Consider the following 17,669-nt stretch of genomic DNA (forward strand, 5'->3'; position numbering starts at 1 on the left):
ACAAGGAATTGGATGACCATGTTGGGCAATTTCTTGACTATTCTGTGAGAGATTTCTCACAATTTAGAAAATTAGTCCCTCCACATGTGTAAGGGTGACCAAGCTGTGGAGCAGGAGGAAGAGCTATGGTCAGGAGAGAGGCTAAATAGTATGAGCAGTGTGATCGACACATTCAACAATATGCATTGAACATTTAAGGTCAACCATCCCAGCGTCATATTTATTCAGTCAAAAGAAACACATTTGTTCCTCCAGACTGACTGTGAAATGGGGACCAAACATCTCACATAGAACATTTTACCAAGAGCGCAGCTGGAAAAGAGTTCAATACTTAAATGCAGCAAATGAATATTCTCATGGGGTAGTGGAGAGTTACTAAGAGAGCAACAGACCCTTCTCCACCTGAAGGCCAACAGCTGCTGACTAAGAATATATACTCTTAATTTGAAAGCATTGTGAGCAACAGCTGTTTAATGTGAAACTTCCTCATCAACCAATTTAATTTTCAATTCTCCAACTCCCCACATGGAAGGAAACCAATTTTAGATAATCCCTGTATGTACTTCATTTCAGCCTGCTTTTTCCAAGTTAACAAAGCTTTATGTTGTGTTAGATTCCATCGCGCCACAGACGTGAAATGGAGCCTATATGTGAACGATCCAGTCTGCAAATTGACAGCAGTGAGGTAGGAATTTTATTTGATGAAATGAAATTGTATTATATCATCCACTAGTCACTTCTAATTGCTTCTCATACACTTCATAACATTCCTGCAAGTTTTCTTCTCATTTCATTATCTTGTTCTCTCATCAAATTCTTCTCTGAACCGTTTCTGTATTCAGATGGTGAGTCTAAACAGCCCCTTTATTGGAAATGTCAATTGTTTAAAGTTTGGGCTTTGATGTAATTTCAAGAAAAGTTTGAAAGCTTGTTTGAGATTTGGAACAAACACCCTTCAAAACACCATTCAATTTATTAGTGAGATGTAAAAATGTTTCTGTGGCAGGCAGCCCTGATTAATGATGGTAAGAAGGCAGTTTCATTTAGTGCTGGGTGATTGTCTTGATTAAAGCATTGTAGCTAAACTGAAGTTCAAATAAGAACAGTGCATGGGCTTTTTTTTTATTTCAAGTAATTGAATTATTGTGGCTCAATAATGTACATGCTCCGGTTGCTATGACAAAAGACAGAATAACCACAAAATGTCAAAGGATTGCCAGTCATGAAGAGAATTAGTTTTGATCAATCTTCATCAATTAAGTGTTTGAAATGGAGGCCAGTACAGTGATGAGATCACTCCCTGAAAAACCCAGATTGTCAACTGAACTGCAAGTAAATTGATTTTTCTAACATTGCATGGGTTTATTATTTGCAAAAGAGTGTATGCAAATACACAGACAGATTCCTTTTCTTTTTAATATATTTATTGAGTTTAACCTAATAAGCATACATAATAAATGACGATTACATAATGAATCAATTGTATACAAGCAAATACATACCAAAAGGAGAGGAAAGAAAAAAATAAGTAATAAAATGTGCATTTCTACATTAATAGTTACTTGTAAATAACTCCATCTAGTAATAAACATAATGAATGCAACCATGTCAAACCCATTATTAGACTTGTATTAAAATAAACAGACAGATACATCTGCATTAACCATATTACCATTTACAGCACAGAAACAGACCAGTTCGGCCCTACTAGTCTGTGTCAAACATCTTCTCCCACTGACCTGCATTTGGCCTATAACCCTCCACACCTCTCCCGTCCATATACCTATCCAACTTTTCCTTGAATATTAACATCAATCTCGCTTCTACCACCTCTGCCAGTAGTTCATTCCATACCCCCTCATGCTTCCCCTAAACTTTTCCCCCTTACACTCTCATTCTGTGCCCTCTTGTTTGAATCTCCCCCACTCTTAATGGAAAAAACCTACCCACATTGACTCTATATCATTTTGAATACCTCTATCAAATCACTCCTCAATCTTCTATACTCCAGGGAATAAAGTCCCATTGTTAGGTTTCAATTAATCCTTTTAGCACTGTGGGCCTGAATTTTCTTAAAAATTGAAAAAATAATCCACTCGCCAGGCTTTGATTTACTGGAGCAAAGCGACCATGATGTACTCTGAAATACAAATCGACCTACTAAAAGGTAACATGTTTGTTGCTGCTGCCATCATTTGGCCACTAGATGTTGCTGGTGCACTTCCTCAGTCACCAGTGAAAGCCAGGATGACACAAGAGAATGAATGCATTGGAACCTGCTGTTTATAAAAAATAAACTGCTGGTGGAACTCAGCAGGTCAAAAAGCATCTGTGAAGGACAGGGATAGTTGTCCCTTCATCAATCCTGATCCAAGGTCTCGACCCAAATATTGATTATCCCTTTGACTTTGCACATGCTGCTTTGACCAGTTGAGTTCTTCCAGCAGTATATTTTTGCTTATTGAAAAATACTATAAAGTGATTTTGAGCAGAATGAACAGGCCCAAAACTTCCACCCAGTTACAAAAGGACAAAGCTTCTTTGCAAACCTGCCTCTTATTGCTACACACTCCTCCACTTCTCCCACTTTTCCATTCCAATTTTTCTAACTCATGCATAGTACAGCAAATGAAAAAAATTAAAATACATTTACAGTTGATTACAAAATTAATTCAAATAAAAAATATTCTCAGACGGGAATAACCTAAAGGTGCCTACTAGTGTAGAGAATGAAAGGTGAAAGGAATGATTATGTTGAAGTATCTTAGTGGCCAATTGATCTGAACTTGAGCAAGGCGCATCTGTCCATATGTCAGCACAAGGATCAATGTGTGATTTATGTATTTCAGAGGCCTTTGTTCAAAATCGTTTTAGACATACAGCACGGTAACAGGCCCTTCCGCCCCACAACCCTGTGCCCCTCAAATACACCAATGAGCCTTCAATCCCATACATTTTTGAAAGATGGAAGGAAGCACACAGAGGAAACCCATGCAGACACAGCGAGGAAATACAAACTCCTTACAGAAAGCAATAGACTCGAACTCTGGCACCATAACAGCGTTGCACTAATCGGTACGCTAAATGTTCATCAAAGTGGTTATCAGGGCTGCCACTCAACTGAGGCCTTCAATACCACCTATGCATCTTATTTAATTATGGGTGACAGGACAAGGTCAAGGTTAACAAATCATTGGGAGGGCTGTGACCATAGGACTGGGGAGCTAAGGCGTTTGAATTGGACACCCTCTTAGTCCTGGTGAGATGTATTTGCTGAAGCAAGTGCTTTACAGGGAATTAGTGATTGGCAGAAGCAGGGCGGACAAGGAGCGAGCAAAAAGATTGGACTGAAGTAGCACTGGTCTTGGGAAAGCCGAGTTTCTATCATGACATGGTGCGGGGACCAATGGAATGTGAGCTTTACCTATCAAGCTGTAAATAGGGATGCTGCGAGATCTGCCGAGTTCTGTGCTTTTACTACAATCACAGCATCTGTGGATTTTCACGCTGCACCCCAAGCTGTATCATCGGGCCACTTTGAAGACAAGGTGTGAGAAGCAAAGGATTGGAAGCTTGGAAAAGATCAATAGGATAGCTGCCAGGGGCAATGGCTAGTTGAGATTTGCAATGTGCAAAATGAAAATAATTTATTGTAAATGGTGATTGACTGGGTTGTGTAATAAGTAGCCTGTTTTATGCTACCTGATATTGGCTTAGTACCAACTGCATAATCTCCCCATTAGCTCCTATCAACTCCCTTTTTAGTTCATACTCTTGTTCAAAAAAAAATAACCACACTCATTTTCTAAAGACAACAGCAATCAGGTGGTCACCACTATAGATGACTAAAACATAGCTCAAATGATCTTGGTAGTAGACCGACTTGAAAACTGCTACTAAATTTTTCAAGTGCCAAATAAATATAAGCATATGCTAATACCAAAGCAGATAATCTAACATTCTCCGCTTGCGTTAGTTGAAATGGAGCTACAAGTTATTAAACAAGCAGATCACCATTTTCCAATAATCTGTTTGGTATCATCTCTCCTAAAACATGGCATTTAGACCCTGCCTGTAGATGACGACCCTGCCTGTAGATGACGACCCTGCCTGTAGATGACGACCCTGCCTGTAGATGACGACCCTGCCTGTAGATGACGACCCTGCCTGTAGATGACGACCCTGCCTGTAGATGACGACCCTGCCTGTAGATGACGACCCTGCCTGTAGATGACGACCCTGCCTGTAGATGACGACCCTGCCTGTAGATGACGACCCTGCCTGTAGATGACGACCCTGCCTGTAGATGACGACCCTGCCTGTAGATGACGACCCTGCCTGTAGATGACGACCCTGCCTGTAGATGACGACCCTGCCTGTAGATGACGACCCTGCCTGTAGATGACGACCCTGCCTGTAGATGACGACCCTGCCTGTAGATGACGACCCTGCCTGTAGATGACGACCCTGCCTGTAGATGACGACCCTGCCTGTAGATGACGACCCTGCCTGTAGATGACGACCCTGCCTGTAGATGACGACCCTGCCTGTAGATGACGACCCTGCCTGTAGATGACGACCCTGCCTGTAGATGACGACCCTGCCTGTAGATGACGACCCTGCCTGTAGATGACGACCCTGCCTGTAGATGACGACCCTGCCTGTAGATGACGACCCTGCCTGTAGATGACGACCCTGCCTGTAGATGACGACCCTGCCTGTAGATGACGACCCTGCCTGTAGATGACGACCCTGCCTGTAGATGACGACCCTGCCTGTAGATGACGACCCTGCCTGTAGATGACGACCCTGCCTGTAGATGACGACCCTGCCTGTAGATGACGACCCTGCCTGTAGATGACGACCCTGCCTGTAGATGACGACCCTGCCTGTAGATGACGACCCTGCCTGTAGATGACGACCCTGCCTGTAGATGACTTCCCTGTGCCTTTTGGTAGTACAGTGGCTTTGCTGCTCTGATTACTGCATGTTCAGTGCAGGGCAAGGACTTGCTCACAGTCGAATTCTAAGATCAAATTTTGATCTTAGCTGTCACTAAGAATAATAAGTGTTTCTAGGTTTGACCACACGTGCCATTATTTGACAAAGTATTTACAGCGCAGAAAAAGGCCTTTTGGCACAAATGGTCTAAGCTGGTGTTTCTGTTCTGCAAGAACCTTACTTCATTTCACCCAAACTCGATGACCTTGCACACGATTTCCTCCTGTCCCATATCGAAGTGCACTGATGCCATTTTCCTCCATGCATCTATGTGGGAACAAGTGAACATTTGAAATCCATACCAACAGCAGCCCAATTCCAGGCTGTGTTACAATTCTGGCGCTTTATTGTATCCTTTTACTTCTTAAATATGGAAGAATCTTCAAGGCACAAGGAAAGATTACAAACTCTTAGACAGGCACATGAATGAAAGAAAAGCAGAGGGTTAGAAGGTAGGGAGAGTTTAATTTTGTTGGTAGGTATATAGTGGGATGGCACGACATTGTGGGCCACAATGCTCTATGTAGTATGTTCTATGACAACATCTGACAATAGGAATACAACTCATCAACTTATAATTTAAAGGTACAAATTTGTTACTTGCAACATTAAAGTTAATAGGGCCAAATGTAAGGGAAGGAGGCCATTTAAACTTGAAACCAATGGTTTTACAAGGTACCTCCAGTGGTCTCCTCACACAATTCATTAGTAGATGTGCTAAGTCTCTCTCGGGCAATGCAGCGCACCCCAAGATCTCCAAGGAATAATATTGGTCTCACTGGTTTATTTCAGACCACCTGAAACAAATTTATTCCAGTGCGATGTTCTGCCTGTTGATGGCCTGACAAATGATCTTGTTTCAAGTATCTCAGTATAAAATAGAGGCCCAGGACTCTATGTGGGAGGTATTCCATAAAATCCGATGGAGCACGAGCCTTCATGGAGAGAAGTGAATGTTTACACTTAGACAACTATTTGGGCTCTGTTAGCAGTATACTGGGTTAGATTGTCACACTCAGCACTGCATGAACGTCAGCCTTGTTTTACAGTGCCTACATTTCAGCAGGGAGATTGAAGAAGTACCAGACTTGATGGGCTAAAAGACTAAACTCTGTTTCTTTATTCCATTGTCTATTCTGGGAAGGGATGACAATTTGACTGAACTGTCAAAAGATCCATCTTGTAGCTTGGCTCAGGATTTTGTTTTTTTTTTAAAGAGTCATTAGTAATAATAACAATTGCTGGTCAAATTCTATTAGATTTAGTTCTTTTTTCCCCCCACAGCATCTTGTACAGAGACTGGGAAATTTTTATATTTCACTTGCTCCTAAAGATTATTATAGGTGAGTTGTTGACAGTGGCACTTGAAACAAATGATCAGACCATAACACCAGGCTTTAGCTATATATTTCATTAAACATTGTGTCAAATTTTCACCTCATTAAGTCTCACAAGCCTCAAGGGTCAAAGGCCACTCACATAACATTTCTGAACTAATGTTCAGGATTGAATGTGCCACGCAAATAGAGACATCCCAAAGGATGATCTCTTGGCACAGATGCTGTGTGCTTTGAGCATTATCTGTTTTATTTCAGATTTCCAACATCTGCAATTTTTCACTTTTCAAGACCTTCCCACTCCTGTTCACACTCAAAGAGCCATTTAGTCCATCAGGTCACAGTAGGCCCCTAGTACAACACTTCCACCAGTCCCATTCCCATAATTTCCTAGTAAGGTCTCAACTTGCTCCCACTTTCGGGCCCATCCACTCATCTTTGATCCTTTTTGCCACTTAACTCTATTAAGAGGCGATTAATTAAAATACTGGGATGTGGGAGTACGTGATGGAAAGCCATCTGGTCACAGGCAGAACATGCAAACTCCACACAACCAGCACCTGAGGTCAGGATTGAATCCAGGTTGCAGGAGCTGTAATGCAGCATCATCGATTCCTGTGGCGTCAGTTCACCCTGGTCTCCGCATAAGCTATTTGTTTATTATGTGTTTATTTTGCTTCAGTTAAAGATAAGAAATTTTGGACTTGAAAGTTTTCTAACCTTGGACAGAATGCCTTGAAGATGAGTTGCAGAGAAGGTCTTTTAAAAATATACTTAATAGATTTAGAAAGAATGACTGGCAATCCTCTTGTTAGATATGGGGGGTAGATTCCATCATTCATTGAATAAGGGCACATAGTCACTGTTGTGAAACAAGACTGCTGAAACACTTAGCTACACTGTGAATGAAAATGAATAATGGGATTTTTTTCCACCTTAAATGGTCTCACTGTGTCCATGTTCACTATTGACAGCTTCCACGGAATTATTCCAGAACACAATGAAGGAAAAGATTAAACCCAAGTACTAATGAATATAAGAGCATTATTTTGGATTTTGTTTGAGAAACATGGTACAAATATACTGAAGCTATCCTCAACAAAACATGATGGATCAAGCGACCTGCTGGTTAAGCTAGTGAACGTTTTGTGAAAACACTTAAAATTTAACTTCGATAATTACAACTGCCTCTTACTTCTTCCTGGCTAGTCACAAAAGCTGAACTCAGTTACCTAGTCTGTAAATGGACATACATACTATATAAAATGCTTGATGTTTACACACAAAAAAAATGGTAATGACCAGGCACTCTTAGATAAAGCTTTAGTAAGCCAAAGTCTTAAGTAAAATCAAGAAAATACTATCCATGAATTCAATGAAGCAATATTTCTTCCTGAGGCATCTTCAAACTCTTTTCTTATCCATTTTGAATATCCTGTCTTATCCTACAGGACAGGCACAGTCGAATGAAGATCCAGACTAACTGGGGAAAGTAGTCTGTGTATCTGATGTGGCACGCAAAAAGCAATATGAATACACCTTAGCATCTTTTCATTTACCCTGCAAAGAAAATACAGACCCCTTAATGCATCGTAAATCACAGGAGAATCTTCACACAAATTATTATAATTTGTTCTTTCTGGTTGGATATACTGACCAGCGGTAGTATCCTCCACTAGATATAAAGTGGGATTCTATGACGTTTTTTAAGTGAGCAAAGGCAAGGTTATGTATATTTTTAAGTTATGCTTGCCATAAATACAGTATGCATGGTGGGCAGTAAACCAATTGTACCAGTTCTGGAAGTTTAGTAAAATTACCTCATTCATACCATTCTCTGTTCTCTCTCACAGTCTTGTAAATTACTTCATGTATTTATCAAATTCCATTTTAAAAGTTAGAGCTAACCCTGCCTTCCACCAATGACCAATCAAGGAGTAGAGAGTAGATTACTGGGGAAATCACCTGTCAATCAGCCAATAATGTAGGCAGCTGGAATTGAGTTTATTTCCACATCTTGAAATCTGCATGTGTCACATTTTTCAATTTCCACTTTTATCAAGAATTTTGTATGCTGGAGTTTATAGAGACACTGTTTAAATTGACAATGATTTATCTGAAAAATAGTCTGGTATATGAACTTTGTGTTAAATTATTGGCTTGATATTGAAGTATATGATATGGAAGTGTGTTCTGATCTTGAGTTTAACAGTACATTCATCAATGACACTTGAGTGAATTCCTGTGACATTGACAATCAAGAATCATAAAATAAGGAAATGGGTCTTCTGATCACTTTTGAGTGGCTTACATGAAACAACTTAATGATTGCTATACAGCTAAATTAGATAACCGATGAAGAGTGTGAAAGTTGGCATCAGTTTAGTCATGCGATGAATCCTCCAGGAAGACATTCAAAAAGGGTTGACAGAGTTCCACACTGGCACGTCAGCACCTTTGGGGAAGAAGGAAGTTGGTGGGGGGGGGGGGGGTGGAACCATGTGGATTTCAGAGACATTTCGGCTTTTCTCTTCAGAGAATCAGATTGTGTGAATATCTATGATGTGATGTTGCATTAAATAATTCATGAACAGGCATTGTTAGTTGAAAAGAAATAAACAGGTATTTTTAAGCAAGTGGAGTTCCAAATCATTAATATTTTAGGATGATTTTGCATTACTCTTGGAAATGTAAAAGATCCACAAACACAAAATGCGCAAAGAGGAACTACACCCGGTCTGCTTGTGCCAGCTGTTTTTAAGATCAATCCAATAAGTTCCACTTCCCCTGCCTTTTCCCAGTGGCTCTGCAAATCTAATCTTTTATGAATTCATCCAATTTCCTTTTGAACATTATTATTTTATCTGCTTCTACATCCCTTTTGGCAATGAACATCGGCCTCTAATGTTTCGTTCTGTAGGTGTTTTTCCTTGTGCAATCTCTGATTCTGGAGACGATGATTTTATTATCCGATGACTGACCATAATGTAATGAGTAAGAGTTTTTCCTACCAGACCGTTTTTAAAACTTTTCCTGGTTTTCAAATGTACATGTATTTTGGGCAATGCCACATTGTCAGATTAAGGGGTGAGATTCGCCTCAAGTCTTTGATTAGTCTAAGGGCAGCGCGGCTCGCACAACGCCATTACAGCAACAGCAATTGGGACCGGGGTTCGAATCCCACACTGCCTGTAAGGAGTTTATATGTTCTCCCAGTGTCTGCGTGGGCTTTCCTTGGATGTGCTCCAGTTACCTCCCACCGTTCAAAATGTACCTGGGGTTGTAGGTCAATTAGGTGTAATTGGGCTTGTGGGCCGAAATTTAATAACTTTGACAGCAACACTTCCATTCATTACTATAATGAGGGGTGGTTTTAAATATTACGCCGTAAACAGAATGACATACACATTAGCATCCTCCAAACATTGTGGAAAGAGTGAGTGAGAAAGGTTTTTACCTTCAGTCTAATGACACAATTGGGTTGAAGGCCCAAGTGTCAAAGCTGACCAATGAAACCCAACAAATAACTCGTCAGTAAAACCACAAAGTCAAATTCTAAGATAAACTTAGCTGTAAAAGCTTATGTTGAATTTCAGCAATATAGATGAATTGACCTCTCCCAAGCCACTGGGGATCGGTTTGGTTTTGATTGTGTAGACTTTAAAGCTTTATCCAAGCCGTATGGCCAATTGAACTGAAATTTGGTACATTTGCTCACCCCTAGTGAGATTGTGAAGAGAGCCTTTGTTTACTGTCCTGTGCTGAAAGAACCGTTGATTGTTTCAGTGTGAATACATGAAGTGTGAGACATACTGGTCAAGCTGAACGTCATGTAGGCCAATGCAGATCCTAATGTTAATCCAGACATGTAGGACACAGTCATGGTGTTACCTGCAAGAAATAGAAGAGGTAATGAAAGTGGGTGCTTTTTGACAAGGATGGTGGTCAGCATGCCAAAAGGAATGTTCGTCCTTCAGAAAGCGATTCTTTGAGAAAGCAAATACAAGTGAAACAGCTGCTGCTTACCTGCCAGCTCTCTTTGCTCCGGACTGACTTTCCCAGCAGCCAAGATCATGGGCACACTACCAAAGTAGCCATTTGAAATTCCCATCAGCAGAGAAAAAACACAAGGCCAGGCTGGGTGACCAAAAACTGGCCGATCAGTTGGGATCACACAGAGGAGAAAGAGTGGGATGAATACAACTCGGATGCAGGAACTGGCAAGGAGGTAAAGTCCTTTCCAGTCATAAGGTAAAGCTGCAAGGATCTGCAACAAAAAAAAATAATGGGCTATTGAGAAAGGGCCAGAATGTCATTTCATCCTTTGAAGCAAAGAGCGGCTGCTTTCATCCTGATTCCTGACTGTTCAAGAGACGATTTTAAAAGGGCACAGTACTAATGAATCCAGACTTTATGGAATCTCACCTATTGCAATCGCATTCACAGCATAAAGTAGAATGCAACAGTGGGGTCTTGGGGACTATGTATGGCTGAGGATGGGAGATAAAGGGGACATGACCAATTCAGCTTGAATGCATTCCCGCCTCCAACTATCTCTGCTGCCTCTTTCTCAATGAAAGATCCTCACACCGCATAATTCCAATGGACAAATTGGAAGATTCAGTCATGGAGTCATGCAGCACAGAACAGGCCCTTCAGCTCAACTCATTCATACTGACCAAGTTGACATTCTGGGCTAATCCCATTTGCCTTTATTTGGTCCATAAGCCCTTCCTGTCCATAAATCTGTCCAAATATCTTTTGAAAGTTGTAATTCTGTCCATCTGTTTCTCCTGGCCGCTTGTTCCAGACTACCTCTCAGTCTCTCTTAGGTTTAAGGTGAAGGGGAAAAGATCTATGTCCTTTAGTCCTAGAATTATCTATCCTTGGAAAAAGACTGTGAGCATTCACTTGTGTCCATACCCCTTACGATTTTATAAAAGACCAACCTCAGCCTTTCTTTCGCTCCAGAGAATTCAATCCCTAGACCTCTCTGTTATCCAGTCAAACACAAGTTAACCACATCTCCCTGTTCTCCGAGCTTCTTCAGAATGTACCAAGTTTCACAACCAGTGGAAGACATTGTTGCATGGTAGGCAAAGTAAATATGAATAATTCAAATATACTGAAAGTACTGAGAATAAATCTTTACACGCCTATCAACAGTTTAAGTCCTGAAATACATTACATCCTTGGTATACTTTTTAAATTTAGTGCCTATTTCTAATCATTTAAAATATTTACAGCATTCTAATTGACTGAAAGTACATGGACCAAGGCAATTAATAGAACTGCACTGTAAGGCATTAAGAACTACATATGATCAATAAAGAATAATAAGGTATAATTTAAAAGGAGAAGAGTTCACAAAGGATAGTGCATGATGCTTCATTGACTAATGAATGTTTTTAAAATGACATGGAATGAAATCTTTGAACAATTACTTTTCATTCTTAGGTTGTTCTGAGAAAGAAAGGATTGCCTTTCACAATCTCAGGATGGACAAATAAAGTTTACATTAGAAATACAGTTGCTGATACATAATGGTAAATGCAGGAACCAATTAGCACACAGCTCTCAGAAAAAGAAACCTGATCACCTCCACCTCTTGGAATCTGTTATACTTGCAATTTCCAATGTTGTTCACAAATAATATGAACCTCAAATAGTTGGTTTGCAGCAAAAGAGTTTATTAAGGGTTCAAAGGACTTACCTTTCCCACAAAATCAGAGAGGTTAAAGATGGCCATGATGAGGATGGGCAGCCATTCTCCAAGAGTGCAGTTTCGAATTTCAGACTCCAGCCCAGGAAACAGGCAGAGGGTGATGAAGTATGTTATAGCGATAGAGAGCATGTATGGCCAAATAGCACCAGCCACAATATACCGGTGTAGGATGATGTCTACAACGGAACAAACAGCAAAATAACACACTTTCAGAAAAGTATGATCACAATGGAAAATAATTATTGGCTTTTAAATTATGTTTGCCATTAAAGAACAGATTATGGAACCAAAATTGCCTGATTTGTGCTAAATGTTTAAAAACGGATAGGTTGGCTGCTGCTTGACCATTGCTAGGTTGGAACAGTCCATGCATTTTCAACAGAGCTACCAATCATTCAAAAAAAATGCACAAATTGATCAGAATGCGGCTTGCTTTTCACCTTGCCTTACATCATCTTATTCAAATTACAATTACCCTCAGTCAGTGATAAGTTGTTGCATTCACCACAGCACCACTGAGCAAGTGGCTACGTCCAAAAACACAAACAACCACAGCTGAAAGAGTAGATACAGCAGAGTAGGATTCCATAATTAACAGGGACAGAGTGCCTAATTTGGAGCCATGATTCTCTGGTACCAGAGTGGAAAGAACTTGTTAAATGCTTCCCAATGGAGATTCAATGTTACACTATTACAAGATCCTGCTTTTGAAGATTTTATTAAAGAACAAATTTCACATTAAAAAAAAAATATTACTGAGGGATTGTCGAGTATGATTATATGAGATGCATTGAAATCCTTTATTAGAGGACAAATAATTTCTTATTCTGCAGGATAAAGAAAGAAAACTAAAATGGAAATTACTCAGATTGCAAATAGAACGAAAGAAACAGACGAGATTTTTTTGTTGGTTACACCCCATGAAGACTTGTCTAAAGGGTAGATTTACTATCACAACACAATTTGCTTTATGACTTATCCCTTTGAGATGTAACTTCTTAGATCTGTCAGTTTTATATTGTTAGCTGGACAACTTAGAGGAGTTAGATGGCAAATCTTGAAGATACGCAAAATGGATGGTTCCAAAACTTTGAATTATGAGAAAATCAATAAAGTATTTCTGGATTTTTATTCTAACCTGTACAAATCTGACTTTCCAGATAATACTACTTGCCTGATTTATTTTTTTTTTATATACAAACATTGAATATTCCTAAGATTTCTGATTATGATTTGAATAAATTAGAGATGGCTATTAATGAAAAGAAAATCATAAAGGCAAAATTTACACTGGGCTGAAACAGGTGCAAAGCCTGAATCCAAACCCCTTATCTTTGCCTTCAGTAAGGTGTCAGATCTGTGGTCAGCCAGGCAACTGCCGTACCTGACCTACATTTCCGAATTTACAATGGACATTGAACACATAGCCGGCAAATCCACGTGGTGGCCGATGCCCTATTCTGTCCAGCTATCTTCGCAGTACATGACCCTAACCCTGGCATTGACTACGCAGCCGTGGCTGATGAGCAACAAGCAGACCTTGACATTCTGGCGTACCGGACAGCCCTCATACAACCGGAGGATATCCCTGGCAATCGCACGCTACTCTGTGACAACTCGATGAGTAAACCTCACCCTGTCATTCTGGCTGAATGGAAGAGTCGGGTTTTCGATTCGGTCCACAACTTGGCTCACCTTGCCATCAGGACTACAGTCAAAATGGTGGTGAACAGGTATATCTGGCACAACCTCTGCAAAGACATTGCCCTGTGGGCCACAACTTGTACTCAGTGCTAGTCATCCAAAATCCAGACTTGTAGCAAACCTCTACCACAGACATTCGAGCCAGCACATTGCCACTTCATCCATTTGCACATTGACATTGTGGGGCCCCTACTCATATCCAGAGGTGCATGTTACCTTCTCACAATGGTTAACCGGATGACCAGATGGCCAGAGATGGTGCCACTATCAGAGATTTCCACAGAAGCATGCGCGTAGGCTTCACTTAACACTTGGGTAGCACATTTCGGGGTCCCCGAACACCTTATTTCCAATTTGTGGACCACTTTAGCCCACGCCCTGAGGACCCAACTCCACCACATCACGGCATATCACCAGGTTGGTGGAGAGGTTCCACAGACACCTTAAGGGAACCTTAATGGCACCGCTTACCAGATCTAACTGGACTGATGAACTCCCTTTGGTCCTGTTAGGCATCCGTACTGCACCCAAGGAAGACCTTGAGGCATCTTCTGCCGAGTTAGTCTATGGCGCACCCCTAGTTATACCCAGGTGAATTTGTGACGGCCCCTGAGGACTTAGGGGAGCCCCCAGCAACTACACTGTCCCAACTACGCGAGCGCCTTGGCACCCTGGCCCCTGCTAAACCCCTTGCACTTGCATCCAAAAGAACTTTATTAACTGTAAAGTACATGTTTGTTCAGTGCAGGGCCTTATGAGGAGCCATACCGTGTCCTCAGACACCACGGCTCCACCTGTGTTTTGGACATTGGCAGTAGGGAAGAGAGTTTCACACTTGTCTAGTTGAAACCAGCCTACTATGACTTTGACCAGCCCATCACTCACACGACCCCCATGGCACAGGGGTCAGCCTCCTAAAAAGTGCCCCGATTACTGGTTGGGGGGGGGGGGGGGAAGTGGTTGAGTAGCGGCCCACACTTCGGGCCAACACAAGAAAGGGCCATTGAACACGGCAACTGGCAAAGCATTGTGCAGGCTGAAACGCCCGTTTCCATAGGCCACCGGTGAAACTGGCCAATCACCGCCGGTGGATCGCAGGGGGCCCAATCAGGACCCGACCGATCGGCAGCCGGCCCACTCAAGCCACGCCCCGGTGGTGACGCGGCTAAGCTGACTATAAAAGGCAGAGCTGCCGCTGAATAAACTCAGTGTCGAATATACTCTACTGGTTGTGTGTGTCTTTCTTCTGTGGATTCGAGCTACAGCCTTGGGGCTATAACCAAGATCTATAACCTAGCTGTAGCCATAACAACCTCATTACACCATATTTTTTTCTTGAAAATTAATAAAAAGATTAAAAAAGAAAAGAACGTTGAAATGAGTTAAATAAAGCACATAAAGAAAGAGCAATGAAGCAGAAGTTGTTGTTTACGATGGACCCAGGAATGAAAGATTGAATAGAACAGAGAACCCGCAACTGGAGCATGAAGAGTTTCATTCAAGACTAAAATTCAAAACTATGCAAGCAATAATCCTAGGATTGGTCTCACTGATGCAGCCAGGCAGAAACAACATCATGAAGGCATGGCTGGTAGAATAGTGTAAAGATGAGAGTGATGTGTTGATTTTCTAGAAGGCAGAATCAAATTTAGTGTTGTGAAAACTGTCCAAATATACAGGTTTCTCCTAACACTATTGTATACAGAGTCTCCATGGGATTGGAGGTCACAAAAGAAGGATTGAGCTCTTTGCATGTGTTTGGCATGGTCTGAGCCAAATATATCAGAGACATCAAGAGGTAAAGGATAACAACTGATAGATGATATGGTTGATCTTGGAGTGGGTAATACAGACCAATGAGTCAAAGTGAGCAATTGACTAGATCCTACGCCATGGGTGCTGTGTGGTTAGTAAGGGATTACTTAAGGTGGTACGTAAATGAAAAAAAGGTTGAGAACCGCTGCCCTAGAAAGAAGATTAGTGCAAGAACAAAGATAAGGGACTTTCACACCTATAATAAATGGGGAATAAGTAAATAGAACAGATAGATGACCTGGAGATTAGGAATATCACAAAAGGTGGCTCACCTTTTAACCTGGTGATCGTGAGTACTTTTGTAAAAAGACAGCAAATGGAATTAATCGAAGACTTTAATAAAACTAAAGTAACAGTTAAAAAACAATGCTTAAAAATGCAGTCACATAATGAAGCCATTTTCTCTGCTATGTGCATGAACGTCTGAATATACGTCAGAATGGAATGTGTTTTTCAGAGTCTAATTGCCCCATTTTGGAAATTCAATAGGAATATTCTCATTGTTCATCATGCATATGCTGAGGAGGCATTTCCAGCATGCATGCAAATAATTAGATTCCTCGTGGAATAACTACTGCAGTGTTGAAGTGATGAATTAGATTTTGTTAATCAAGAGTGTCACTTTGTTGGTTACTCATTATGCAAACAAGTTGACATAGTACCATGAGCTCTGGGCAATTAGAGGCCTTCTCCATTAAGTCCCCATTTGGCATTGGGAACCCGAGTCGAATGGGAGCCCTTTAAAGCTTTTGGCATTCTTCCCATCACATTCAAATTACAGGGTGCTGATGGAGAAAAAGCCAGAGAAGAACAGAAGTAGCTAACGTTCTATTGAATGGTTGTCACTCAGGAGTGTTAATTCAAATTAACATTAACAACATGCCAGCCTTCAATTTAGGCTCTTCATTAAAACCCAATGAGAGAATTTTTGCCACTTCTGTACTTCGTTTGCCACAATTTTACCGTCAAAAGACTAATAGTTTCTGCTATCACATGCACAAGGCTCAAATAAAGGTGCAGATGTCACAAACGGAAGGATGTTAAATGGTACAGGGACTAAAGTCAACATTGTGATTCCAGCCAACATTGGACTGAGGGGAGACCTCCCGGGATAGGAATCCAGTCTTTACAATATTGAATTTTGTAAGAAATGTTATTGATCAAACGTGAGCAATCAAGAGCATTTTTTGTAAGTAACCAAAGAACAGAAACACATACTGGTATTTCAACATTACCACTTTGGGCTAAGCGTATGCAAATTTCTTTTCAAATAGACAATTCTGATGATAGGCCTGATATGTTTGTCTTTTCATGTATTTCCACTGTTTTTTTCTTTTTAGCTCAACATTTTTGAAGTTTGGAAGTGAACCCCTAAATGGGGTCTGGAAAACCCAAAGCAGCATTTAAAGGGGTAGAAATGGTGGTTATAGAGAGTACCTTTACCAGTTTATTCCAGTGTTATCACAGGAAGGTTTTTGTTCAGCTACATAGTGTCTCAGTCTTTGAATGGATGATTTTCCACCTTTTCCGTAGCTCTGCACATTAACTGCAGGTAATTTCAAATCTGAGGCATGATTGGACACATACCGATACCATTTGATGTAACAGTGGTCTCAAAGTTGTGGTGGTGAACTGCAGCTGCACTGGACAGGTTCGGATGAACTAGCTCTGAAGGTTGGGGAGACAGATATGGGAGAGGGAATCTCACTTCTCCAAGATGCTTCTCAACCAAGGTGGAGACCCAGAGAAAGGATGGGACATTCATTTGCTCCTTTCCAACCAAAGAGGTCAATTCATTCTTGCAACTTAGCTGACCACTGATGTCTGGTCAAATGTACTCCACAGGAAATTGTGGGAGCAAAGAAGGGCACTCCCTTGAGTGGAAGAGTATACTGGTAGATGCTTCCTTGTGTTAGGACTGATTTTCTGCACGGTTTCTTTGTTGAAATGTGGTAGCAACACTGTCAAATGTGCCTGGCCTATTCCAGGTACATTTTTAAGCAAACCACATATTTGTAAGTTTCATCTGTACTGCATGGGACTGTGTTCAGAGCTCAATTGCAATTAATTCTCATAATATTTAAACT

General features: G+C 41.0%; 2 protein-coding genes across 3 annotated transcripts in view; one reads left to right on the top strand and one right to left on the bottom strand.

Annotated features, from left to right (window-relative positions):
* Positions 1-8,954, top strand: part of LOC138747596 (putative sodium-coupled neutral amino acid transporter 10) — a 49,908-nt gene extending 40,954 nt beyond the window's left edge. Inside the window, exons 13-14 of the mRNA XM_069906967.1 lie at positions 614-685; positions 7,313-8,954. Of these exons, the coding sequence (XP_069763068.1) occupies positions 614-636 (23 nt within the window). The 3' untranslated portion in view covers positions 637-685; positions 7,313-8,954. The remainder of the gene's footprint in view (positions 1-613; positions 686-7,312) is intronic.
* The window catches only part of LOC138747595 (equilibrative nucleoside transporter 4-like), a 46,862-nt gene continuing 34,083 nt past the window's right edge, over positions 4,891-17,669 (bottom strand). For both annotated transcript variants that reach the window (XM_069906964.1, XM_069906963.1), the window contains exons 8-11: positions 12,052-12,239; positions 10,365-10,605; positions 10,152-10,229; positions 4,891-7,898 (exon numbers count right to left, since the gene is read on the bottom strand). In XM_069906964.1, coding sequence (XP_069763065.1) covers positions 7,894-7,898; positions 10,152-10,229; positions 10,365-10,605; positions 12,052-12,239 — 512 coding nt within the window. In that variant the 3' untranslated portion in view covers positions 4,891-7,893. The remainder of the gene's footprint in view (positions 7,899-10,151; positions 10,230-10,364; positions 10,606-12,051; positions 12,240-17,669) is intronic.

This window comes from Narcine bancroftii, chromosome 12, assembly GCF_036971445.1.
Source record: "Narcine bancroftii isolate sNarBan1 chromosome 12, sNarBan1.hap1, whole genome shotgun sequence".
Classification (NCBI taxonomy): domain Eukaryota; kingdom Metazoa; phylum Chordata; class Chondrichthyes; order Torpediniformes; family Narcinidae; genus Narcine; species Narcine bancroftii.